The following is a 22,666-nucleotide window of genomic DNA, read 5'->3' as shown; positions in this document are numbered from 1 at the left end:
GCCTCAGCAGTGTACGGCGTGAGACTTCTAAGTACAGAGATTGGCTGCAGCAGTGTGTAGGAAGGATAACGGAGCGGCAGCACTGGATCGGAGCAGGCTTAGGCTTATATTGAGGCTTAGTGTGCCTCCTTGCAAAAGTCTCTGCTATGTGCATGAGGTCTTACTATTTTTGGCTTGTCATTCAGAGGTGTATAGGATTCACATGGGTGGGAATGTTGGGGGTCGGGACTTCGTTTGGTGTAGACATTGCTCCACTTTTGCACCAGTCTACTCAATGAAGTCAATGGTGGTTATGTGAGAACGTACATGGCTGGGACACCTTATTTCAGGACATGAGACCATCTTACCACCTAGTATCCCACCGATGTGACCGTCTAAAGCAGGGGTGCACAACCTTTTCCGGTTGGGGGCCACCTCGTCAGCCTGAACCATTTCCAAGGGCCGAAAATAAAACTTAAAATGGTATTACCAACTGAAATACTATGTTTACAGCATATTGAACATACAGTATATATCAGAAATGTCTAGTTACACTTCCAGGATTCCCATCTGATGGAAGAATACATGAAAGATACATGTGAGCAACCACAAGACCTAGACATACATTTCTGTTACCAGAGGGTTGGGGGCCGCACAGAATTGTATCGAGGGCCGCATGTGGCCCCCGGGCCGCAGGTTGTGCACCCCTGGTCTAAAGTGTAAGAATGGCCAGTAAGAAAAAACCTTAAATGTGAAAAACCTTTGAAAAGGTATTATTATTATCATCCTGGGAAGACATCTTTACAACTACCCCCACCATAAACACAACAAAGGGCAAAGCTGACAGTTGCATACGGATCGATAAAATCTGGGTATAGATATATCTTTATAGTCTCTTTTCCTTCTACAGCCGCGTCCCGGGGGACACTCAGCGCCACAGATGAAAAAACTTCCAATCATCGAGCTTTGATAAACAACTTTTGGTCATCACCAGAGGTCGAGGCCTTGTCTCTCGTTGGCTCCTGATTCGCCACCTCTCCTGATGAAGAAGCAAGTATAGTTTTGCCGCTGGCAGCCGCCGCCTTCTGGATCCGTGAGATGGCATCACAGGCCGCCACCACCTCGTCACCCTCAAAGTCATAGTCTGGGATTAAGGCCTGTTCAATACTGAAACCTGCCCGCTTCCTCTCCAGAGCTTCTGCGGCGTCCACTTCTCTCTTCTCTTGGAGAAGCTTGCAAGCCCACTTCAGATCTTCCTCCCATAACTCCATGTTAGAAGGGCAGATGTGGATCCCAATCTGGAAGCTCCGAATGGCCTGTAGATGACATCAAACATGCTTTTACTATCAAAGACTTTTCTTCTCATTCGTAAAAAAGGACTACATTTCTTTCAAAAACAGCGCCACAACTGTTTTCACAGGTTGTGTGTGGTATTGCAGCTTCATCCCATTCAGTTCAACCGAGCTGAGCCCCAATACCAGACACAGGCCATGGACAGGGGTGGTGCGGTTCCCAAAAGAATGCAGTCATGGGTTTCTAACCCTGGACAACCCCTTTAAAGTCTATTCATACTTGTTTAGCGCACTTTCCCTGCCATATTTAGGTCGGCAGGAGACAGAGACTGGAGTAACACATGCCTGAATGATCAGGATACCCATGGCATAGAAAATGATGAATGATACGGGCCGTGCTTGCTCTCTAGACAGATCCAGCAGCAGTCTTCTAGTATCGGCATCCCAGCAGTCATGTGACCAGTCACATGACCAGTGGGACCAATAGAGACAATGGAAACCCCGCTATCTATATTCTATACACAGCGCTAATAGAGGACAGAAGAGAGAAGATAGAAGCCGTGGAAATAGCTTCCGTCTTCTCTCCACAAACCCCAGCTCTCTCTCACAGCGAGGACCTGCCATCTGACTGCCCAATCTAGAAGTGGTCACTTAGAGTGGAAAGGAAACCCCTTTAATGCAATTCAGGTAGGTTTTAAAGGGGTTTTCTGGGAGCAGAATAATAATGACCTACCCTCAGGACAGTTCACCATTATGAGATCAGTGGGAGTCTGACTCTCGGGACCCCCATCAATCAGCTGTTTGAAAGGGACAAGTGCTGCGGACTCTTCACAGCGCCATACTCTGCATAGTGGCTGTGCTTGGTATTGCAGTTCAGGCCCATTCACTTGAATGGGACTAAGCTGCACGTAGGCCAAGTGACCAATGAACGTGACGTCACTGGCCTAGGAAGAGGAAGTAGCACTCACAGGAGCACTGTGGCTTCTTCAAACAACTGGTCGCCGGGAGTGCCGAGAGTCGGACCCCCACTGATCAGATATTGATGGCCTATCCTAAGGATAGGTTGTCAATATTCTACTCCTGGAAAATCCCTTTAAAGGGGCTGTCCCATCTTGGACATTGGGCACATATCTGATGCCTATCCTTGGAACGCAGCCTGCAAAGTGATGGCGGGTGCGACGCGCATGGCTCGGCTATTTCCGTAAGCCCCATAGAAGTGAATGGAGCGGCGGCCACGCTTATGCGGTGTGCTTCCTATTCATTTCAATGGGACTTCTCGGCTATTTTAGAAATTAATGGAGGGCAGCCGCACATGCACAGTGCGCCCTTCGTCACTTTGTGGGCTCCGTTCTAAGGCGCGTCCCCTAAAGACCAAGATGCGACAACCCCTTTAATATTACTATGAGCACTTTAGGAACAAAAGAAAACAAAAAAGGCCCCCAGCAAGCGGACATGTCAGCGTGTTTCTTTTGTCTGTCGATAAGAGCCGGTCTGTAAATCAATCACGACTCTGGCAGTGGCCTGCAGCAACGCTGAGCTTCTACAAGCCGGTAATAAAAGTGCCCATTATATTCCCAGCGAGGTGACATCTACAGAACAATGCTTGGCGGCAGGGCTTCACTGTCGACAAGGAGACATCTCGTATTTCTGACAAGTCCTAAAATGACTAAGTAAACACCTAATAAACCAGTGTTTGCCATCAGCTCAGTGCACGCAGCATGTGGTTAACGCAGGTCAATCTGAATTAACAGAGACATGCAAACATGACGGCCCGGAAATAGCCAAACAGCACCGGAGATAGCAGCGTCCTGCCCAGGATACGGGTTCTGTACCGTCCACTATCTATAGGTGCACAGGGGCAATTTCAAGATCAGTAATCAGGACGGGTGATAATTACTAATATACACCCGCCCCAACTGCTGTACACGCTAACATCCTATACTCCGGACTACGCAACAGAAACATAACCTGAAGCTCCAGCAACAGAGCCCCAAATATGATGTACTGTTTAGAACAACTGTTGCAAAACTACACCTCCCAGCATGCCCTACTAGTTGTAGGCTGTCCGAGCATGATGGAAGTTGTAGTTTTGCAACCACGAATTTGACATCCCTGGTTGAGATTATTGGTGTCATATGGGGCAGATGGGCCTTTGGGCCCTAAGGCGCCAGGGTCTGGGTGCTACTACTTTCTCATAAAGTAAAGAAGACCTGCAGTCCCATTTTCCTCAGCGTATGTTCAGCAGTTATCTGATAATCACTCATTCATTGATAGGTATGGTTCTGGTGTTGAGCTCCTGCTTATATCTAGAAGCCAATCCAAAAAAACTGAGCTGCAGTGTAAATTACAGAGCAGCATTCTGAGCAGGAGAAGACAGGAGGTGGAGATCAGACTAGGTCACAATCTCTGAGGACACTGAGACACATCACAGCTTTGCCAGAAGAACGGAAAATAGTAGACAAATGGACGGAACAGAAGAACGGAAAATAGTAGGTAAGAATGAACTAGAGGGGTTGTCACATTACAAAGACATAGCCCCTATCCACAGGATAAGTTATAAGTGTCTGATCGGCAGGGTTGCAGCAGCTGGGGCCCCGTCGATCATGAGAACGGGGCTCAGTGTTCCCCACCTGACTGGAGCACCGGTCACACATTCGCACTGCAATTCCATTCCACTATAAAAGACCGCTGGAGACTGCAGAGTAGAAGCGTCCGGCAGGCACAGAGTTGAGTGGAGCAGCAGCACGCATGTGTGATCGCCATCCACTCAAACATGGGAACACAAGTACCCTGTTCTTGTGGTCTGCGCTGGTCCCAGAGGTCAGACCCCCTGCTAATCAAACACAGAAAACCCAATCCTGTGCATGGGAGATACCGTAAGTCTTTGTCATGGAACAAACCCTTTAAGAGAGTGCAGGCATCACACAGCTCTTCCATATCCCTTTCCCTTTAGGATCAGTTCTTTCACCTTCCCACCCCCTTACTCAACCTCCATTAAAGGGGTCCTCCGGGAATTAAGAAAATGAAAATACGTAAAATATTATTTTATTATAAATAGATTCCCAAATACCTTTCATTAGCTATAATGGCTCGTTTTGTCTAGGGAGCAATCATCAGGGGAAGCAAAATGGCCGCCGTCCTATTAGTACACAAAAAACCTGTCCTAATCACACAGGAGGATAAGTTACTTCACAACACTGAGGTAAAGAGCTGCCTCATCCTCCTCTCTGCTCTGCTTGTCAGGGATTATGATCCTGAATACAGTTTAATATGATATTTACGGTAACTGAATCTCTGTAGGAATGGAGTCCATGAGGAGACACGAAGTACAGAGGACAGACTGTGGTAATGGAGACTGCATACAAGAGCTGCTGCTTATTAGCTACATCTGCTCATGAAATTAATTCCAACAGAGATTCAAAGATCTTATCATCTGTATTCAGGATCATAATCCATGACAAGCAGAGCAGAGAGTAGGATGAGGCAGCTTTTTACCTCAGTGTTGTGAAGTAACTTTTCCTGCTGTGTGATTAGGACAGGTTTTGTGTGTAATAGGACAGCGGCCATTTTGTTTCGCCTAATCATTGCTCCCCAGACAAAACGAGTCATTATAACTAATGTAAGGTATTTGGGAATATATTTATATTGAAGTAATATTTAAGTATTTTCATTTTCTCAATTCCCAGAGAACACCTTTAAGATCAATTTCGTAAGCTTTTTCGCCTCACTTTCCGATAAGCTCGATTTTGTTGGCTTTTCCACTTCTCCTCTAGTAGGATCAATCTCATCACCTTCTCCATATTAAATACACCTCTGGTAGGGCTAGTTCCATGAGCTTCTCCACACTCCCTTCCTCTCCAGTACAATCAGTTCCATTAGCTGAAAGGAACAGTGCCTTCAGCTTCTCCATAAGGCCTCTTTCACAAAACAGAGTTTTTCGCACAGGTGCAAAGCGTGACGTGAACGCATAGAACCCGCACTTAATCCTGACCCATTCATTTCAATGGGTCTGTGTACATGAGCAAATTTTTTCACGGATCAGTTCTGCATTACGTGAAAAACGCAGCATGTTCTATATTCTGCGTTTTTCACGCAGCCCTGGCCCCATAGAAGTGAATGGGGCTTGTGTGAAAAACGCATCAAAACGCATTGCACTCGCGAATCAGAGACAAAACTGAACGCAATCAGAGACAAAACTGACTGAACTTGCTTGCAAAATGGTGCGAGTTTCACTGAACGCATCCTGAACGCACCTTGAGCCAATCCGTCCCGCTTGTGTGAAAGAGGCCTAACCCTTCCTCACCCTTTAGGGTCAGTTCCATCAGTCTCGCCACAGAACCCTTCCTCTCCAGCAGGATCAATACCATCACCACTTTTACACCCCCCTCCTACCCCATTAGGGTCAGTTCCATGAGCTTCTTCACATCCAGTTTTCCTCTGGTAGGAACAGTTTCATCAACTAATCCATGTCCACTTCCCTGTGAAAGAGTCAGTTCTATCAGGTTCTCCACACAATTTTTCCTCTCTTGTAGGCCCAGTTTCTTCAGCTTCTACACACGCTCTTCCCCTAAAGTACAGTCAGCAGTTCCATCTTCTCCCTACCCCCTTCCCTTGTGGTTGGGACACTTCTATCAAGTTCTACATACATTGTTCACTCATGTAGGGATAGCTCCACCAACTTTTCCATAACATCTTTGCCTCCGATAGGATCACTTCCATGAGGTCCTCCATAACCCTTCCTCACACTGCCGTTCTGTTCAGCTTTTTCACAACCCCTTCTCCTCCACTGAGGTCAGTTCCATTCACAACCCCTTCTCCTCCACTGAGGTCAGTTCCATTCACACCCCCTTCCCCTCCATTAGGGTTAGTTCCATCATCATCTTCACAACCCCTTCTCCTCCATTAGGGTCAGTTCCATCATCTTCTGCACACCACCTTGCCCTCCTGGAGAATCAGTCCCATCTAAATAAAGAAGTATCACGAGGCTACATAACTCAACGAGTAGCTCATCATAAAAACCAGAAGCAAAAATTATTTGACAAAAGTAAGAATGACATATGATTATGCTGGGTGCCGAGCCAGAATCTCGACGGTGACATAACCTTGACCTGTACAACTGGTCAGAACAACAAACAGCTGCAAAAACAGTCCTGCCGAAAATGAAGGTTAGTCAAACAGGAAGACTTCCCACTGTAGGCTACGTTACAGTGTGCAAATAATCTCCGAAAAGGAAAATACACAGGGCAGGTAGCGCTAGGCAACTAAAAGCCACAAATGAGGATTCATGAACTTCTGAGCAGATGAATCATGTTCACGCTGTCATTAGAAAACCATCTACAGATCATCAGTATCAGAGAATGTATGTAGAACCGCTGCTCTCACCCCAGAGAACACGGGTCTGATGCTTCACAGTTTGATTAAGTCCTACAAATATGTGCGTGAAAAAATTCTCCCCTGAGCATGACCGATAATTTCATGTTTTCTTGGAAGTGAAAGAATTACACATCTGCTCTTCCTACAAAGAATATCTTATGCTTATATCTGGGAAATGTAAGTGCATTACTTTACTGAAAATATCAGGGAATATTGCAAAAATCATATGGCGAAGATCATGCCGTGTAAAGACTTTCACATTATTTTTTTTACCATCTGGATTTCTGGAATTCCACAGGTTCCACACACTCAAGATTTGTGCATTCTGATCATAAACTTCCGCTAACTGCTTATATCTTTATAGGGGGTGAAAGCTCCATTTTCCTCATACACAGCATCAAATCCCCTGCATTGACATAGAGTTCCATGATACAATTCTGTCTACCAGCAGCCAACAGTAAGGGAAAATCAGAACCTTACTGTATAATTAGAGAGAATAATGTGAATACGGGATGCAGTAAGTGGTAACTGCATATATCTGTATGCAGTAATCTCCTGAGCTCCCTCTAGTGGTGGCTGTATATATCTGTATGTAGTAATCTCCTGAGCTCCCCCTAGTGGTGGCTGTATATATCTGTATGCAGTAATCTCCTGAGCTCCCTCTAGTGGTGGCTGTATATATCTGTATGCAGTAATCTCCTGAGCTCCCTCTAGTGGTAACTGCATATATCTGTATGCAGTAATCTCCTGAGCTCCCCCTAGTGGAGGCTGTATATATCTGTATGCAGTAATCTCCTTAGCTCCCTCTAGTGGTGGCTGTATATATCTGTATGCAGTAATCTCCTGAGCTCCCTCTAGTGGTAACTGCATATATCTGTATGCAGTAATCTCCTGAGCTCCCCCTAGTGGAGGCTGTATATATCTGTATGTAGTAATCTCCTGAGCTCCCTCTAGTGGTGGCTGTATATATCTGTATGCAGTAATCTCCTGAGCTCCCCCTAGTGGAGGCTGTATATATCTGTATGCAGTAATCTCCTGAGCTCCCTCTAGTGGAGGCTGTATATATCTGTATGCAGTAATCTCCTGAGCTCTCCCTAGTGGAGGCTGTATATATCTGTATGTAGTAATCTCCTGAGCTCCCCCTAGTGGTGGCTGTATATATCTGTATGCAGTAATCTCCTGAGCTCCCTCTAGTGGTGGCTGTATATATCTGTATGCAGTAATCTCCTGAGCTCCCTCTAGTGGTAACTGCATATATCTGTATGCAGTAATCTCCTGAGCTCCCCCTAGTGGAGGCTGTATATATCTGTATGCAGTAATCTCCTTAGCTCCCTCTAGTGGTGGCTGTATATATCTGTATGCAGTAATCTCCTGAGCTCCCCCTAGTGGAGGCTGTATATATCTGTATGTAGTAATCTCCTGAGCTCCCTCTAGTGGTGGCTGTATATATCTGTATGCAGTAATCTCCTGAGCTCCCCCTAGTGGAGGCTGTATATATCTGTATGCAGTAATCTCCTGAGCTCCCTCTAGTGGAGGCTGTATATATCTGTATGCAGTAATCTCCTGAGCTCTCCCTAGTGGAGGCTGTATATATCTGTATGCAGTAATCTCCTGAGCTCTCCCTAGTGGTGGCTGTATATATCTGTATGTAGTAATCTCCTGAGCTCCCTCTAGTGGTGGCTGTATATATCTGTATGTAGTAATCTCCTGAGCTCCCGCTAGTGGTGGCTGTATATATCTGTATGCAGTAATCTCCTGAGCTCCCTCTAGTGGAGGCTGTATATATCTGTATGCAGTAATCTCCGGAGCTCTCCCTAGTGGTGGCTGTATATATCTGTATGTAGTAATCTCCTGAGCTCCCTCTAGTGGTGGCTGTATATATCTGTATGTAGTAATCTCCTGAGCTCCCGCTAGTGGTGGCTGTATATATCTGTATGTAGTAATCTCCTGAGCTCCCGCTAGTGGTGGCTGTATATATCTGTATGTAGTAATCTCCTGATCTCCCTCTAGTGGTGGCTGTATATATATATATATATGTATGTAGTAATCCCCTGAGCTCCCTCTAGTGGTGGCTGTATATATCTGTATGCAGTAATCTCCTGAGCTCCCTCTAGTGGTGGCTGTATATATCTGTATGCAGTAATCTCCTAATCTTCCTCTAGTGGTGGCTGTATATATCTGTATGCAGTAATCTCCTGAGCTCTCTCTAGTTGTGGCTGTATATATCTGTATGTAGTAATCTCCTGAGCTCCCTCTAGTGGTGGCTGTATATATCTGTATGTAGTAATCTCCTGAGCTCCCTCTAGTGGAGGCTGTATATATCTGTATGTAGTAATCCCCTGAGCGCCCTCTAGTGGTGGCTGTATATATCTGTATGCAGTAATCTCCTGAGCTCCCTCTAGTGGTGACTGTATATATCTGTATGCAATAATCTCCTGAGCTTCCTCTAGTGGTGACTGTATATATCTGTGTGCAGTAATCTCCTGAGCTCCCTCTAGTGGTGGCTGTATATATCTGTATGTAGTAATCTCCTGAGCTCCCTCTAGTGGTAGCTGTATATATCTGTATGCAGTAATCTCCTGAGCTCCCTCTAGTGGTAGCTGTATATATCTGTATGCAGTAATCTCCTGAGCTCCCTCTAGTGGTGGCTGTATATATCTGTATGCAGTAATCTCCTAATCTTCCTCTAGTGGTGGCTGTATATATCTGTATGCAGTAATCTCCTGAGCTCCCTCTAGTGGTGGCTGTATATATCTGTACACAGTAATCTCCTGAGCTCCCTCTAGTGGTGGCTGTATATATCTTTATACAGTAATCTCTGGAGCTCCCTCTAATGGCGGCAGTATATACCTGCATGCAGTAAGTTCCTGAGCTCCCTCTAGTGGTGGTTGTCTAGATCTGTATGCCGTGGCTCACATCAAGCCACATTAGAACGCCTACTCTCACACTAGAGAAGTGTGGCTTAGGCAGGGCTCTTCTGTTACTACTGGTGCTCCTTGCTCCTGAAGAAATGCGCGTAACAGGCGCACAGAAACGAGTCGAGCTGTCCAGTACTAGTACTTCTTGCTAGCTGTGGCTGATAGTTGGCTGTATATAAGCCATATCAGCTGATACATCTGCTAGCGGAGGTATAGCACCATTGTTTCGTCCCGGGTGGATGAAATATCTCCTGGGTGACGCCTATATCCCAGTGGCGAGAGCGGTGCGGTTACCGTGCCGAGCACTGGGTTTCTTGCCTATATGTAGAGGCCGGAGGTCTTTATCCCTAACACACAACAGTTATTGCACGTTATATGGCCCAAATTGATCCCTGTATCATGTGGATAATAACCTCGTGACACAGAGGTTTTTTGTTTAAAAAAATATATCTATCCACATGTTGGGCAGGCACGTCTAATGTGACAACTAAAACACCACACAGTACATTTAGCCCTGGTGAATTACACCGGAGAGGTGTGCCATTGTGGCATTACAAACTAGATGCCACAGATCACCCTAGGGGCTCTTTTAATACTATATCACGTTTAGAGGTAACACACCCCTTTGAATTTTTTAATACTGAATATCATTAAAAAAAAAAAAAGTTTTTGGAGTTTCAACGTCCATGAATATTTATATTTGCTTGAATAATCAATCTGGACGTATACCTTTTTTCACCATATTAATTGTCTATAGTTTATTTATTGAGCCAAATTATCCAATATCACATGGCTCCGAGTGGTAAAAGTATGTGAACCTTTGCTTCCAGTATCTGTTGCCTGGAGGAATTTTAACCAATTTCTCTGTACAAAACAGCTTCAACTCTGCTATGTTGGTGGTTTCTTCCCGTGAACTGCTCACTTCAGGTCCTTCAACAACATTCCTACTGGATTATGGTCTGGACTTTGACTTGGCCACTCCAAAACCTTATCTTTATTCTTCTTTAACCAGTATTTGGTAAAAACGACTTGTGTGCTTAGGGTCATTGTCTTGTCCAATGACCCATGTTCTCCTCAGATTCAGCTCACAGACAGATTTTTCTTTAGAATTTGCCGATATAACTTACAATTCACTATTCATTGATGAAGAGAAGCCTTCCCGACTCAGATGCAATAAAACAGGCCCAAACCATGATAGTACCACCACCGTGATTCACAGATACACTTTTTTGTGCTGGAATGCAGGTTTTTTTATTTTCTCCAAACATAACTCTTCTCATTTACACCAAAAAGTTCTATTTTGGTCTCACCTATCCACAAAACATTGTCCTAGTAGCCTTCTGACTTGTCCAGGTGATCTTTAGCAGACTGCAGATGGGCAGCAATGTTATTTTTGGAGAGCAGTGGCTTTCTCCTTGCAATCCTGCCATGCACACTATTGTTGTTCAGTGTCCTCCTGATGGTGGTCTAACAGACATTAACATTAGCTAATGAAAAAGGTCTCTAGTTGCTTAGAGGTTACCTTGGGTTCCTTTGTGGCCTCGCAGACTGTTACACGCCTTGTTCTTGGCGTGACCTTTGTTGGTCGACAACTCCTGGGGAAGGTAAAGATGTCCATGGAAAAAATATCCAGCTCACCTCATAATCCACAGCCCTGTGCAAGGAACGAGCCAAGCAAATCTCTCAGATATAAGATAGGAGGAAACTTCATTGCACTTCATTTGTTCTTGTAGCAAATAACACGCACAGACACAATCCTCCACTCCAGCACAGTTGACGCGTTTCGAACACAGGTGTGTTCTTCGTCGTAACTAAATGAGATCCAAATGAGGCTTTAAATACATATCCCACCTCCAATCAAATTAGGAGTGGAACTACATAAAGCCAGCACTGGGAAGAACCCATTAACTTGCCACATAGAACACATCAATTCCTCATATAAAATGCGTCTTTTCATGTTTTGAATTAGCAATCAATATATAGTCCAGACCTCAAATGAAGTCTGCAAACATAAAAAACGCAAAATGTGAACAGAATTTTTAAAAAAGGAGGAAAAAATGAAAAACAACCATTCTGTTAATTTCCTGAAATCACATGGTCAGGACATTATCATAAATTATATCAATAACCTTTCGACAATATATAATGGAGCTTGTTGTTTGTGCATGGGAAATATAAGGAAGGAGAAAAAAATATATATTATTGGTAATAAATATCAACAGAAATTCAATATCCAATAATAATACATTAACTCCTTTCTTATATTTAATCCCATGGGAGACCTGGTATTTAGCTGGAAGATCCAGATTGCCTCTCTTTGTAAATAAAAATGTTTTAATATCTCCGCCTTTAGGGGGAACCACAACTTTTTCTATTGCAAAAGTTTGAAAACTTCTTAAACTGCGATCGTGAGAAGATATGACGTGTTTGGCTGCATTTGATGTACCCAGGCAGGATGGATTTGTTTTATAACTGATATATTCTAATATTCTATAAAAAGATACATCAACTGTAATACAGTTGGTATAGTGTATATTATACAGTGCACTGACTGCGGTTTGATGTACGTAGGCAGTTCTAGAAAATTCAAGACTAGATCCTGGAGTTATATCCTGTATTATACTCCAGAGCTGCACTCACTATTCTGCTGGTGGAGTCACTGTGTACATACATTACATTACTTATCCTGTACTGATCCCGAGTTACATCCTGTATTATACTCCAGAGCTGCACTCACTATTCTGCTGGTGGAGTCACTGTGTACATACATTACATTACTTATCCTGTACTGATCCTGAGTTACATCCTGTATTATACTGCAGAGCTGCACTCACTATTCTGCTGGTGCAGTCACTGTGTACATACATTACTTACCCTGTACTGATCCTGAGTTACATCCTGTATTATACTCCAGAGCTGCACTCACTATTCTGCTGGTGGAGTCACTGTGTACATACATTACATTACTTATCCTGTACTGATCCTGAGTTTTACATCAGACACGGAGGCTTCATATTGCTTTCTCTTCCTTTACTGATCACCATAGCAGCAAGGAGAAACAAAAACAAATGCAAATGGTCACCATAGTAACCCATATGTCCCACCCCTACAGCCCCAATATAAGGCTGCGTCCAAGGTGGTACTTCCTCTTTCTTGCTGCTCACCAGATAAGTGACATGTTAATTTTATCTGCTGACTGTTATTCCCTAAGTGTTTAATTCGGTCTATTCCCCGGGTTATTTTTATCCCCTGGGGCTTGTTTTCCTCCCTTTTGGTGGTTACGTTTGAGCAGTGATATATTTTTTATCTTGTTCCTTGCCCCTTAGTTTTCCCCTGTCTGGGCAGCCTCTGCCTGCCCCAGTAGCACTGGGGCCTTATCGCGCGCAGCGTTTTTCCCTGGGACCCCCTCCGCTCGTTCCCTCTCTTCTCCCCTTGGGACTTTTTCTTGGGGCCCCCCCTTTTAGCGCCGGGCAGGATCGCTGGCCTTACCGCCATCTTGCCTCCCCTGTGCTGGGCCACGCCCCCCGTCTTGCGCGCGTCTGCCGCGCGGATCGGCGCCTTTTTTCTCCCCGCTTTCGCGCTCTCTGGCTGGCTGGAGCGAGATCTCGCGAGATCCGGCGGCCATTTTGGTTCCCGTTCCCGCGAGATCTCGCTTCCTCCGGTCTCCTGCGTGCCTGCTGCCGGTTCTCCTGTGCTGCGCTCGCTTCCTCTCGCTCCTGGGGTGATTAACCCCTCAGTTATCTAGCGCTGCTTTCCTTTTGCCTCCGGCTCTCCTCCCAGCCCTCCTCCTACAGGTACCCTGTCTCAATTTTGCTTGGCCAGCATGGACCCCTCTGCCCAATCCCCCCCCGCCCCCCTCCCTGGCAATGTTAGTCTCCCTGGCTCAGACTCACAGGCGCAGCTCATCCAGCGCTCTGTGTCTGATGCAATCCTACAGGCTATGGGTTCCATGTCCACTGTTTTGTCCCAGACCATCTCCCAGGCCCTGTCTGCACACCCCCTAGCTGGGGCCAGACTTGCTCCCCCTGAGACTGCACAGCACTCGTTTGCTGCTGAACCTCCTGTTGGACAGGAGACAATGACCGGTGTGTTGATGACCACCCCAGACGACGCGCTGAGGTCGCGTAAGAGAGCTTGTCCCCGCCAGGCTGATAAATCGCGGGTGTGGAAGCACGCTAGAGCCCTAGCGGATGCCGTCTCTGACTCGGATCTGGGTTCGGGCCCGGAGGATCCAGCAGAGGCTACTGATTTTTCTGAGGAGGATGACTCCCCTCGGGGGTCCGACCCCATTGCCACTCCCCCTGCTATGCCTTTAACTAAGGATTCCTCCGCTGCCTCTGCTGACAATTTCCCTTTGGATTCCTCCGGGGCTCCCATGTTTGATCCTGAGGCCCTCCACCATCCCAGATCGGCGGAGTGGCTCCCTGATTCCCAGATTAGCAGCTACCTGGAGCATTGGGCCCGCCGTCCTCTGTCCAAGGAGGCGCGCAGTAAACTACGGGCTGAGTGCCCTCGGCCCATTATACCCCATAAAGTCTGCGACACGCCCGTCGTGGACCCAAAGATGACCCAATTTTTGTCTAAGTCGGGGTGGAATGCCAAGAAGGGCTTGGATTCGGCCCTTAGAGGCTGCCAGGACAAGCTCCTGGATATTTTCGGTCCACTGGCAAAAATTATGGAGTTGGCGGAGTCCGCCAGACAGGAGGGTTCCCACATTGACCCTGAGGAGCTCACGGGCTGGGCCCAGCGGGCGATTTGCATCGCCGGGGGAACCAATGCGTCCCTATCTGTGGAAAGGCGCAAGGCCATCCTGCTTAGGATAGACCCCAAGCTCATTAATCTCGCCCAGACGGAGACGGGCAAAGAGGCGGAAGGCTTGCTTTTTGGGGACTCCTTTATAAAGGACCTCAGCCGCTTCGTCGGCACGTTTTCCGCTCTGGACAAGGCGCAGGCCACTATGCGCAAAGTCTTCCAGGGCCGGGTCTCTCACAGGGCCGGCAGCAACAGGGGCCGTCTGTCCGGCCGCTCCAGCACCCGAGGCAGGGGTGTATCCAGAGGCTCCTTCTCCCAGCGAGCTGCGTTTCAAGACCAGCGGTCTTCCCAGACGTTCTTCCCATCCAGAGGGGGACAATGGCGCTCCCGTTCCTTCCGAGGAAACACGGCTCCCCGCAAGTCATCCGGTAAGTCAGACCCCGGACGGGGATTCTTCGGTACCTTATGTAGGGGGCAGGCTTCGGCATTTTTTACCCGCTTGGGAACTAATCACATCAGACCCGTGGGTTCTGATGACGGTCAGGGGCTTCTCCATAGAGCTCATAGACACCCCTTGCTCAGTGCAACTCCCGCCGGCCTCTCTTCGGAGGGGATCGGACTCCGCTCGGGTGGACGAGGAGCTCGTTTCCCTTTTCCTCAAGGGGGCCATAGAGAGAGCTCACGGCCACTCAAGGGGGGTGATAAGCAACATTTTCTTGGTCCAGAAGAAAGGGGGGCAGATGCGTCCCGTCATCAATCTCCGCGCGCTAAACAGCATCGTGCGGTACCGACATTTCAAGATGGAGGGCATCCATCTACTTCGGGACCTCCTCTCCCCCGGGGATTGGCTCGTGAAGCTGGATCTGAAGGACGCGTACCTGACGGTCTCGGTGGCCCCCCACTCCAGGGATCTCCTTCGCTTCCTCTGGAGGGGCGAGGTTTGGAGATTCACATGCCTTCCATTCGGCTTGTCGTCGGCTCCGTGGTGTTTCACCAAGCTCCTGCGTCCGGTCATGGCCTGGCTGAGGAGTCGCGGGGTGCGCCTCATAATTTATCTGGACGACATCCTCCTGATGCATCAATCCAGATCCTCGCTGCTGCAACACCTCCGTTGGACGTCGGATCTCCTGGAGTCGCTCGGCTTCCTGCTCAACCTGGAGAAGTCTTGGCTCACTCCCTCCCAGAGGTTAGACTTCCTCGGATTCACAGTGGACTCGATCTCGGAATCCCTCAGCCTACCGGGGGACAAGTTACGGTCCATTCGCAAGGAACTGCGACGGGCGTTGACCAGTGCCCACCTGTCCCTGCGTCATCTAGCCCGCATCATCGGCCTGCTAGCATCCTCCATACAGGCGGTCTTCCCGGCGCCGTTGCATTACCGGGCCCTTCAGCGCTTGAAGATTGCGCACCTCCGCTCGGGGGCCTCCTTTGCGGACATGGTGGAATTGGATTCGGAGGCCAAAGAAGAGATCCGTTGGTGGATCGCCAATCTGGAAGCTTGGAACGGCAGGGCGATCTTTGGCTTCCAGCCGGAATTCACCATCGAATCGGATGCGAGCCTTCAGGGCTGGGGAGCGCACTGCGACGGGGTCTCCACCGGGGGACCTTGGTCGCAGGTCGAGACGCGCTTGCACATCAATGCCTTAGAGTTGCTGGCCGGCTCTTTGGCCGTCAAGAGTTTTACCAACGGTTTGGCCAATGCATGTATCCGTCTCCGGATGGACAATATTTCAGCGGTTCGCTACATCAACCGTTTGGGCGGAACCCAGTCTGCTACCCTGGCGGGGTTGGCGAAGGCTTTTTGGGCGTATTGTCTCTCCAGGGACATCATGGTGCAAGCCGAGTACCTGCCGGGACTTCACAACGTGCGGGCGGATTGGAGTTCCCGCCATCTTACGGACGGCAGCGACTGGCAGTTGGACCCGTCGATTTTCTCGGAGGTGTCATCCAGATGGGGACCCTTTTCCGTGGACTTGTTCGCCTCCCGGCTCAACGCTCACCTCCCTCGGTTCTACAGCTGGCGCCCGGATCCGGAGGCGATGGCGGCGGACGCATTTCTGCAGGACTGGTCCTCCGGCCTTCTCTATGCGTTTCCCCCATTCATGATGATTCCTCGGATGCTTCTCCAAGTGCGTCGCCATCGGGCGGAGTTGGTGGCGATAGTCCCGTTCTGGGACTCTCAGGTGTGGTTCCCGTCTCTCCTGGAGCTTCTGGTGGACATTCCAGTCCTTCTGCCGAACCCGACCTCTCTCCTGCGCTGCCCTCAGGGGACTCCCCACCCCCTGCTCCTGGACGGATCCCTACGTTTGATGGCCTGCCGGCTCTCAGGACTCCAGGAGCGGTCGACGGAATTTCGGAGGCAGCTAGGCGCCTCTTGGACGACGCTTGGGCTCCCGGCACCCGAAAATCTTATCGGGCGGCCTGGCGAACTTGGGCTGGCTGGTGCCTGGAACGGGACCTGGATCCCGTTTCAGCTCCTGTAGCTCATTTGCTTCAATTCCTCACCTCTCTTTTTGAAGGGGGTAAGGCTTACAGAACGATCAACCTTTTTCGTTCGGCGATTTCTTCGTCACATCTAGGGTTTGACGGCGTTCCGGCAGGACAGCATCCTTCCGTTTCGCGCCTCCTCCGAGGCGCGCGCCTATCTCGGCCTCCCCGCCCGAGGTTTTCTTCCACTTGGGATGTTTCCCTGGTGCTTACCTTTTTGTCCTCTTGGCCTACCAATGCTGACCTTTCCTTACGTCAGCTTTCCGCGAAGTTGCTCACTCTCTTTTGCTTAATTTCTTGTAAAAGAGTTTCCGATGTGCGGGCTCTGGACCACGACGCCAGGTCCTTCACCCCGGAGGGCGTGTCATTTAACATTTCGAGACGCACGAAGACGAACATCCGGGTCGTTTCGTACCCCAGCTTTCCGGCTTCCCCGGCCTTGTGTCCGGTGGCTTGTTTGAAAGAGTACGAGGCCAGGACTCGTCCTCACAGGTCTCCGGCCTTGCCACAGTTGTTTCTCTCCATCCGTCACCCGTTCGGCCCGGTGACTAGCCCCACCTTGGCCCGTTGGTTGAAATGGGTTATGGCTCTTGCCGGTGTGGACACTTCGGTGTTTACAGCTCATTCGGCGCGCGGGGCGGCGTCTACCTCCTTGGCGGTCTCGGGTGCTCGCCTGGAGGACATCCTGCGATTGGCGGACTGGTCGAGTGCCTCCACTTTCCGTGAGTATTATTTCCGTCCTCCTCCTCATTTGTTTGATCCTTTGGTTAACCAGCTTTGAACTAGCAATATGAAGCCTCCGTGTCTGATGTAAAACTAAGTGATTTTCCTAGTCTACGACGTAAAGTCATAGTTTTATTAAGACACGGAGGCGAATATTGCCCTCCCTTCCCTCCCCTGGGCTCTGGTAGTATGGGGGTGTGTTTGGCCGCTTAGCTCTATTTTGTGGGTAGGCCGGTTTGGGACTGTTATTACGCTGGGAGGGTTCAGTTGTTCGCCATTATGTGCTCATGCTTGTATGTATGCTTACCATCGGCCTGGACCTCAGGTGTCCGCTGGAGATGGGTTTTGGCTGGGCCATGACCTCGCTTTATCGGAGTTTATTTCTCTTGTTCTTTCAGGTTGAGTCTTCCTGCCTTTGATTGCTCCTGTTCTGGATGGGGTTGTTTCTTCCGGCTCCTGCTTCTTCCACGTTGGATCTGCTGAGAGTCTTGGATGTTGGTTCCAGTCCGTCTCCTGATGTGGACCCTGTCGCTGGAGAGTTCCTGCTTGGATTCTGAGGGTTTCGTTGGCGCGGATTGTTCTTGGACTGTTCCTGAGTTGTTGTTCATCGGTTTTTATGGACTGGTTTGCAGAGAAAGAGGAAGTACCACCTTGGACGCAGCCTTATATTGGGGCTGTAGGGGTGGGACATATGGGTTACTATGGTGACCATTTGCATTTGTTTTTGTTTCTCCTTGCTGCTATGGTGATCAGTAAAGGAAGAGAAAGCAATATTCGCCTCCGTGTCTTAATAAAACTATGACTTTACGTCGTAGACTAGGAAAATCACTTAGTTACATCCTGTATTATACTCCAGAGCTGCACTCACTATTCTGCTGGTGGCGTCACTGTGTACATCCATTACATAACTTATCCTGTACTGATCCTGAGTTACATCCTGTATTATACTCCAGAGCTGCACTCACTATTCTACTGGTGCAGTCACTGTGTACATACATTACTTATCCTGTACTGATCCTGAGTTACATCCTGTATTATACTCCAGAGCTGCACTCACTATTCTGCTGGTGGAGTCACTGTGTATATACATTATATTACTGATCCTTAGTTACATCCTGCATTATACTCCAGAGCTGCACTCACTATTCTGCTGGTGCAGTCACTGTGTACATACATTGCATTACTTATCCTGTCTGATCCTGAGTTACATCCTGTATTATACTCCAGAGCTGCACTCACTATTCTGCTGGTGCAGTCACTGTGTACATACATTATATTACTGATCCTTAGTTACATCCTGCATTATACTCCAGAGCTGCACTCACTATTCTGCTGGTGCAGTCACTGTGTACATACATTGCATTACTTATCCTGTCTGATCCTGAGTTACATCCTGTATTATACCCCAGAGCTGCACTCACTATTCTGCTGGTGCAGTCACTGTGTACATACATTATATTACTGATCCTTAGTTACATCCTGCATTATACTCCAGAGCTGCACTCACTATTCTGCTGGTGCAGTCACTGTGTACATACATTGCATTACTTATCCTGTCTGATCCTGAGTTACATCCTGTATTATACCCCAGAGCTGCACTCACTATTCTGCTGGTGCAGTCACTATGTACATACATTACATTACTTATCCTGTACTGATCCTGAGTTACATCCTGTATTATACTCCAGAGCTGCACTCACTATTCTACTGGTGGAGTCACTGTGTACATACATTACTTATCCTGTACTCATCCTGAGTTACATCCTGTATTATACTCCAGAGCTGCACTCACTATTCTGCTTGTGGAGTCACTGTGTACATACATTACTTATCCTGTACTCATCCTGAGTTACATCCTGTATTATACCCCAGAGCTGCACTCACTATTCTGCTGGTGCAGTCACTATGTACATACATTACATTACTTATCCTGTACTGATCCTGAGTTACATCCTGTATTATACTCCAGAGCTGCACTCACTATTCTACTGGTGGAGTCACTGTGTACATACATTACTTATCCTGTACTCATCCTGAGTTACATCCTGTATTATACTCCAGAGCTGCACTCACTATTCTGCTGGTGGAGTCACTATGTACATACATTACATTACTTATCCTGTACTGATCCTGAGTTACATCCTGTATTATACTCCAGAGCTGCACTCACTATTCTACTGGTGCAGTCACTGTGTACATACATTACATTACTGATCCTGAGTTACATCCTGTATTATACTCCAGAGCTGCACTCACTATTCTGCTGGTGCAGTCACTGTGTACATACATTATATTACTGATCCTTAGTTACATCCTGCATTATACTCCAGAGCTGCACTCACTATTCTGCTGGTGCAGTCACTGTGTACATACATTACTTATCCTGTACTGATCCTGAGTTACATCCTGTATTATACTCCAGAGCTGCACTCACTATTCTGCTTGTGGAGTCACTGTGTACATACATTACATTACTTATCCTGTACAGATCCTGAGTTACATCCTGTATTATACTCCAGAGCTGCACTCACTATTCTGCTGGTACAGTCACTGTGTACATACATTACTTATCCTGTACTGATCCTGAGTTACATCCTGTATTATACTCCAGAGCTGCACTCACTATTCTGCTGGTGGAGTCACTGTGTACATCCATTACATTACTTATCCTGTACTGATCCTGAGTTACATCCTGTATTATACTCCAGAGCTGCACTCACTATTCTGCTGGTGGAGTCACTGTGTACATACATTACATAACTTATCCTGTACTGATCCTGTGTTACATCATGTATTATACTCCAGAGCTGCACTCACTATTCTACTGGTGCGGTCACTGTGTACATACATTACATTACTGATCCTGAGTTACATCCTGTATTAAACTCCAGAGCTGCACTCACTATTCTGCTGGTGCAGTCACTGTGTACATACATTACATTACTTATCCTGTACTGATCCTGAGTTACATCCTGTATTATACTCCAGAGCTGCACTCACTATTCTGCTGGTGCAGTCACTGTGTACATACATTACTTATCCTGTACTGATTCTGAGTTACATCCTGTATTATACTCCAGAGCTGCACTCACTATTCTGCTGGTGGAGTCACTGTGTACATACATTACTTATCCTGTACTGATCCTGAGTTATATCCTGTATTATACTCCAGAGCTGCACTCACTATTCTGCTGGTGGAGTCACTGTGTACATACATTACTTATCCTGTACTGATCCTGAGTTACATCCTGTATTATACTCCAGAGCTGCACTCACTATTCTGCTGGTGGAGTCACTGTGTACATCCATTACATAACTTATCCTGTACTGATCCTGAGTTACATCCTGTATTATACTCCAGAGCTGCACTCACTATTCTACTGGTGCAGTCACTGTGTACATACATTACATTACTGATCCTGAGTTACATCCTGTATTATACTCCAGAGCTGCACTCACTATTCTGCTGGTGCAGTCACTGTGTACATACATTACATTACTTATCCTGTACTGATCCTGAGTTACATCCTGTATTATACTCCAGAGCTGCACTCACTATTCTGCTGGTGCAGTCACTGTGTACATACATTACTTATCCTGTACTGATTCTGAGTTACATCCTGTATTATACTCCAGAGCTGCACTCACTATTCTGCTGGTGCAGTCACTGTGTACATACATTACTTATCCTGTACTGATCCTGAGTTATATCCTGTATTATACTCCAGAGCTGCACTCACTATTCTGCTGGTGGAGTCACTGTGTACATCCATTACATAACTTATCCTGTACTGATCCTGAGTTACATCCTGTATTATACTGCAGAGCTGCACTCACTATTCTGCTGGTGGAGTCACTGTGTACATCCATTACATAACTTATCCTGTACTGATCCTGAGTTACATCCTGTATTATACTCCAGAGCTGCACTCACTATTCTGCTGGTGCAGTCACTGTGTACATACATTACTTATCCTGTACTGATCCTGAGTTACATCCTGTATTATACTCCAGAGCTGCACTCACTATTCTGCTGGTGCAGTCACTGTGTACATACATTACTTATCCTGTACTGATCCTGAGTTACATCCTGTATTATACTCCAGAGCTGCACTCACTATTCTGCTGGTGCAGTCACTGTGTACATACATTACTTATCCTGTACTGATCCTGAGTTATATCCTGTATTATACTCCAGAGCTGCACTCACTATTCTGCTGGTGCAGTCACTGTGTACATACATTACTTATCCTGTACTGATCCTGAGTTTTACAGCAAGACACGGAGGCTTCGTATTGCTATCTCCTTCTTTACTTCCACCAATAGCAGCAAAGGAAAAATTAACATAATCAAAACAACCAAGGACCCTCCCCTGACAGATCCTATAATAAGCAGTGTCCTCTTCATATCTTCCTCTTTCTTTGCTGCTCCACCAAAGATAAGTGATCTATTTATCTGATTATGTGATTTTGATTCAGAAGCATTTGTGTCTTTGCTTGGTATTTCAATTCTGGCCTAGTATACTTATGCTGTACTGAACTGTTGCAGGGTCCCCCCCCTGTTTCACTTCCTTGTGGGGTTTTATCCCTGTATTGCTTATTCCCCATACACCTGTTGCGGCCTGCATCTGGGGGTCGTCCCCCTCCCTTCCTTTCTCCTCTCTGCCTTGGCATTTATTCTTTTCCCCTCAGCCTTTTCACTTTGGGGGTGTGTTTCTTAACCCCCCTCCTCTCCCCCTACCTCTGCGCCGCTCCGATTCCTCTCCCCGGGTCTCCGGCGACATAGTCTTTCGGCGGGCTTTTCTTCTGTAGCTTCCCGCGGCTCCGAGATCTCGCGAGATCTCGGCGGCCATCTTGGGAGCTCCCGGCCCGTCATCTCGCGAGATTTCGGAGCATTCACCAGTGCTCTGCTACTGTGCTCACCTCCGGATCGGCTCCTGCTACCTGCGGCGTTTGGGGTGACTAACCCCTAGATAGGTTAGTTTCCCTGCCACAGATTAGGCTCCTCTGCTAGCCACCATCAGACTAGGTGCCCCCATCGATTGCCCTGCAATAAGTCCCTTGTTTAGGTTTATAAAATCATGTCCTCAGACCGCTCTCCCTCTGGGCCTAATCCCCCCCCATCCTCTGGGGACCCCAGCTT

The 22,666-nt window shown here is 47.4% G+C and overlaps 1 protein-coding gene across 1 annotated transcript in view; it reads right to left on the bottom strand.

Moving 5' to 3' along the window:
- Positions 1-736: 736 nt before the first annotated feature.
- The window catches only part of TTC33 (tetratricopeptide repeat domain 33), a 202,859-nt gene continuing 180,929 nt past the window's right edge, over positions 737-22,666 (bottom strand). Inside the window, exon 5 of the mRNA XM_044276705.1 lies at positions 737-1,295. Within this exon, the coding sequence (XP_044132640.1) occupies positions 936-1,295 (360 nt within the window). The 3' untranslated portion in view covers positions 737-935. The remainder of the gene's footprint in view (positions 1,296-22,666) is intronic.

This window comes from Bufo gargarizans, chromosome 1, assembly GCF_014858855.1.
Source record: "Bufo gargarizans isolate SCDJY-AF-19 chromosome 1, ASM1485885v1, whole genome shotgun sequence".
In the NCBI taxonomy this organism is placed as follows: domain Eukaryota; kingdom Metazoa; phylum Chordata; class Amphibia; order Anura; family Bufonidae; genus Bufo; species Bufo gargarizans.
This window is presented reverse-complemented; position numbering and strand designations above follow the sequence as displayed.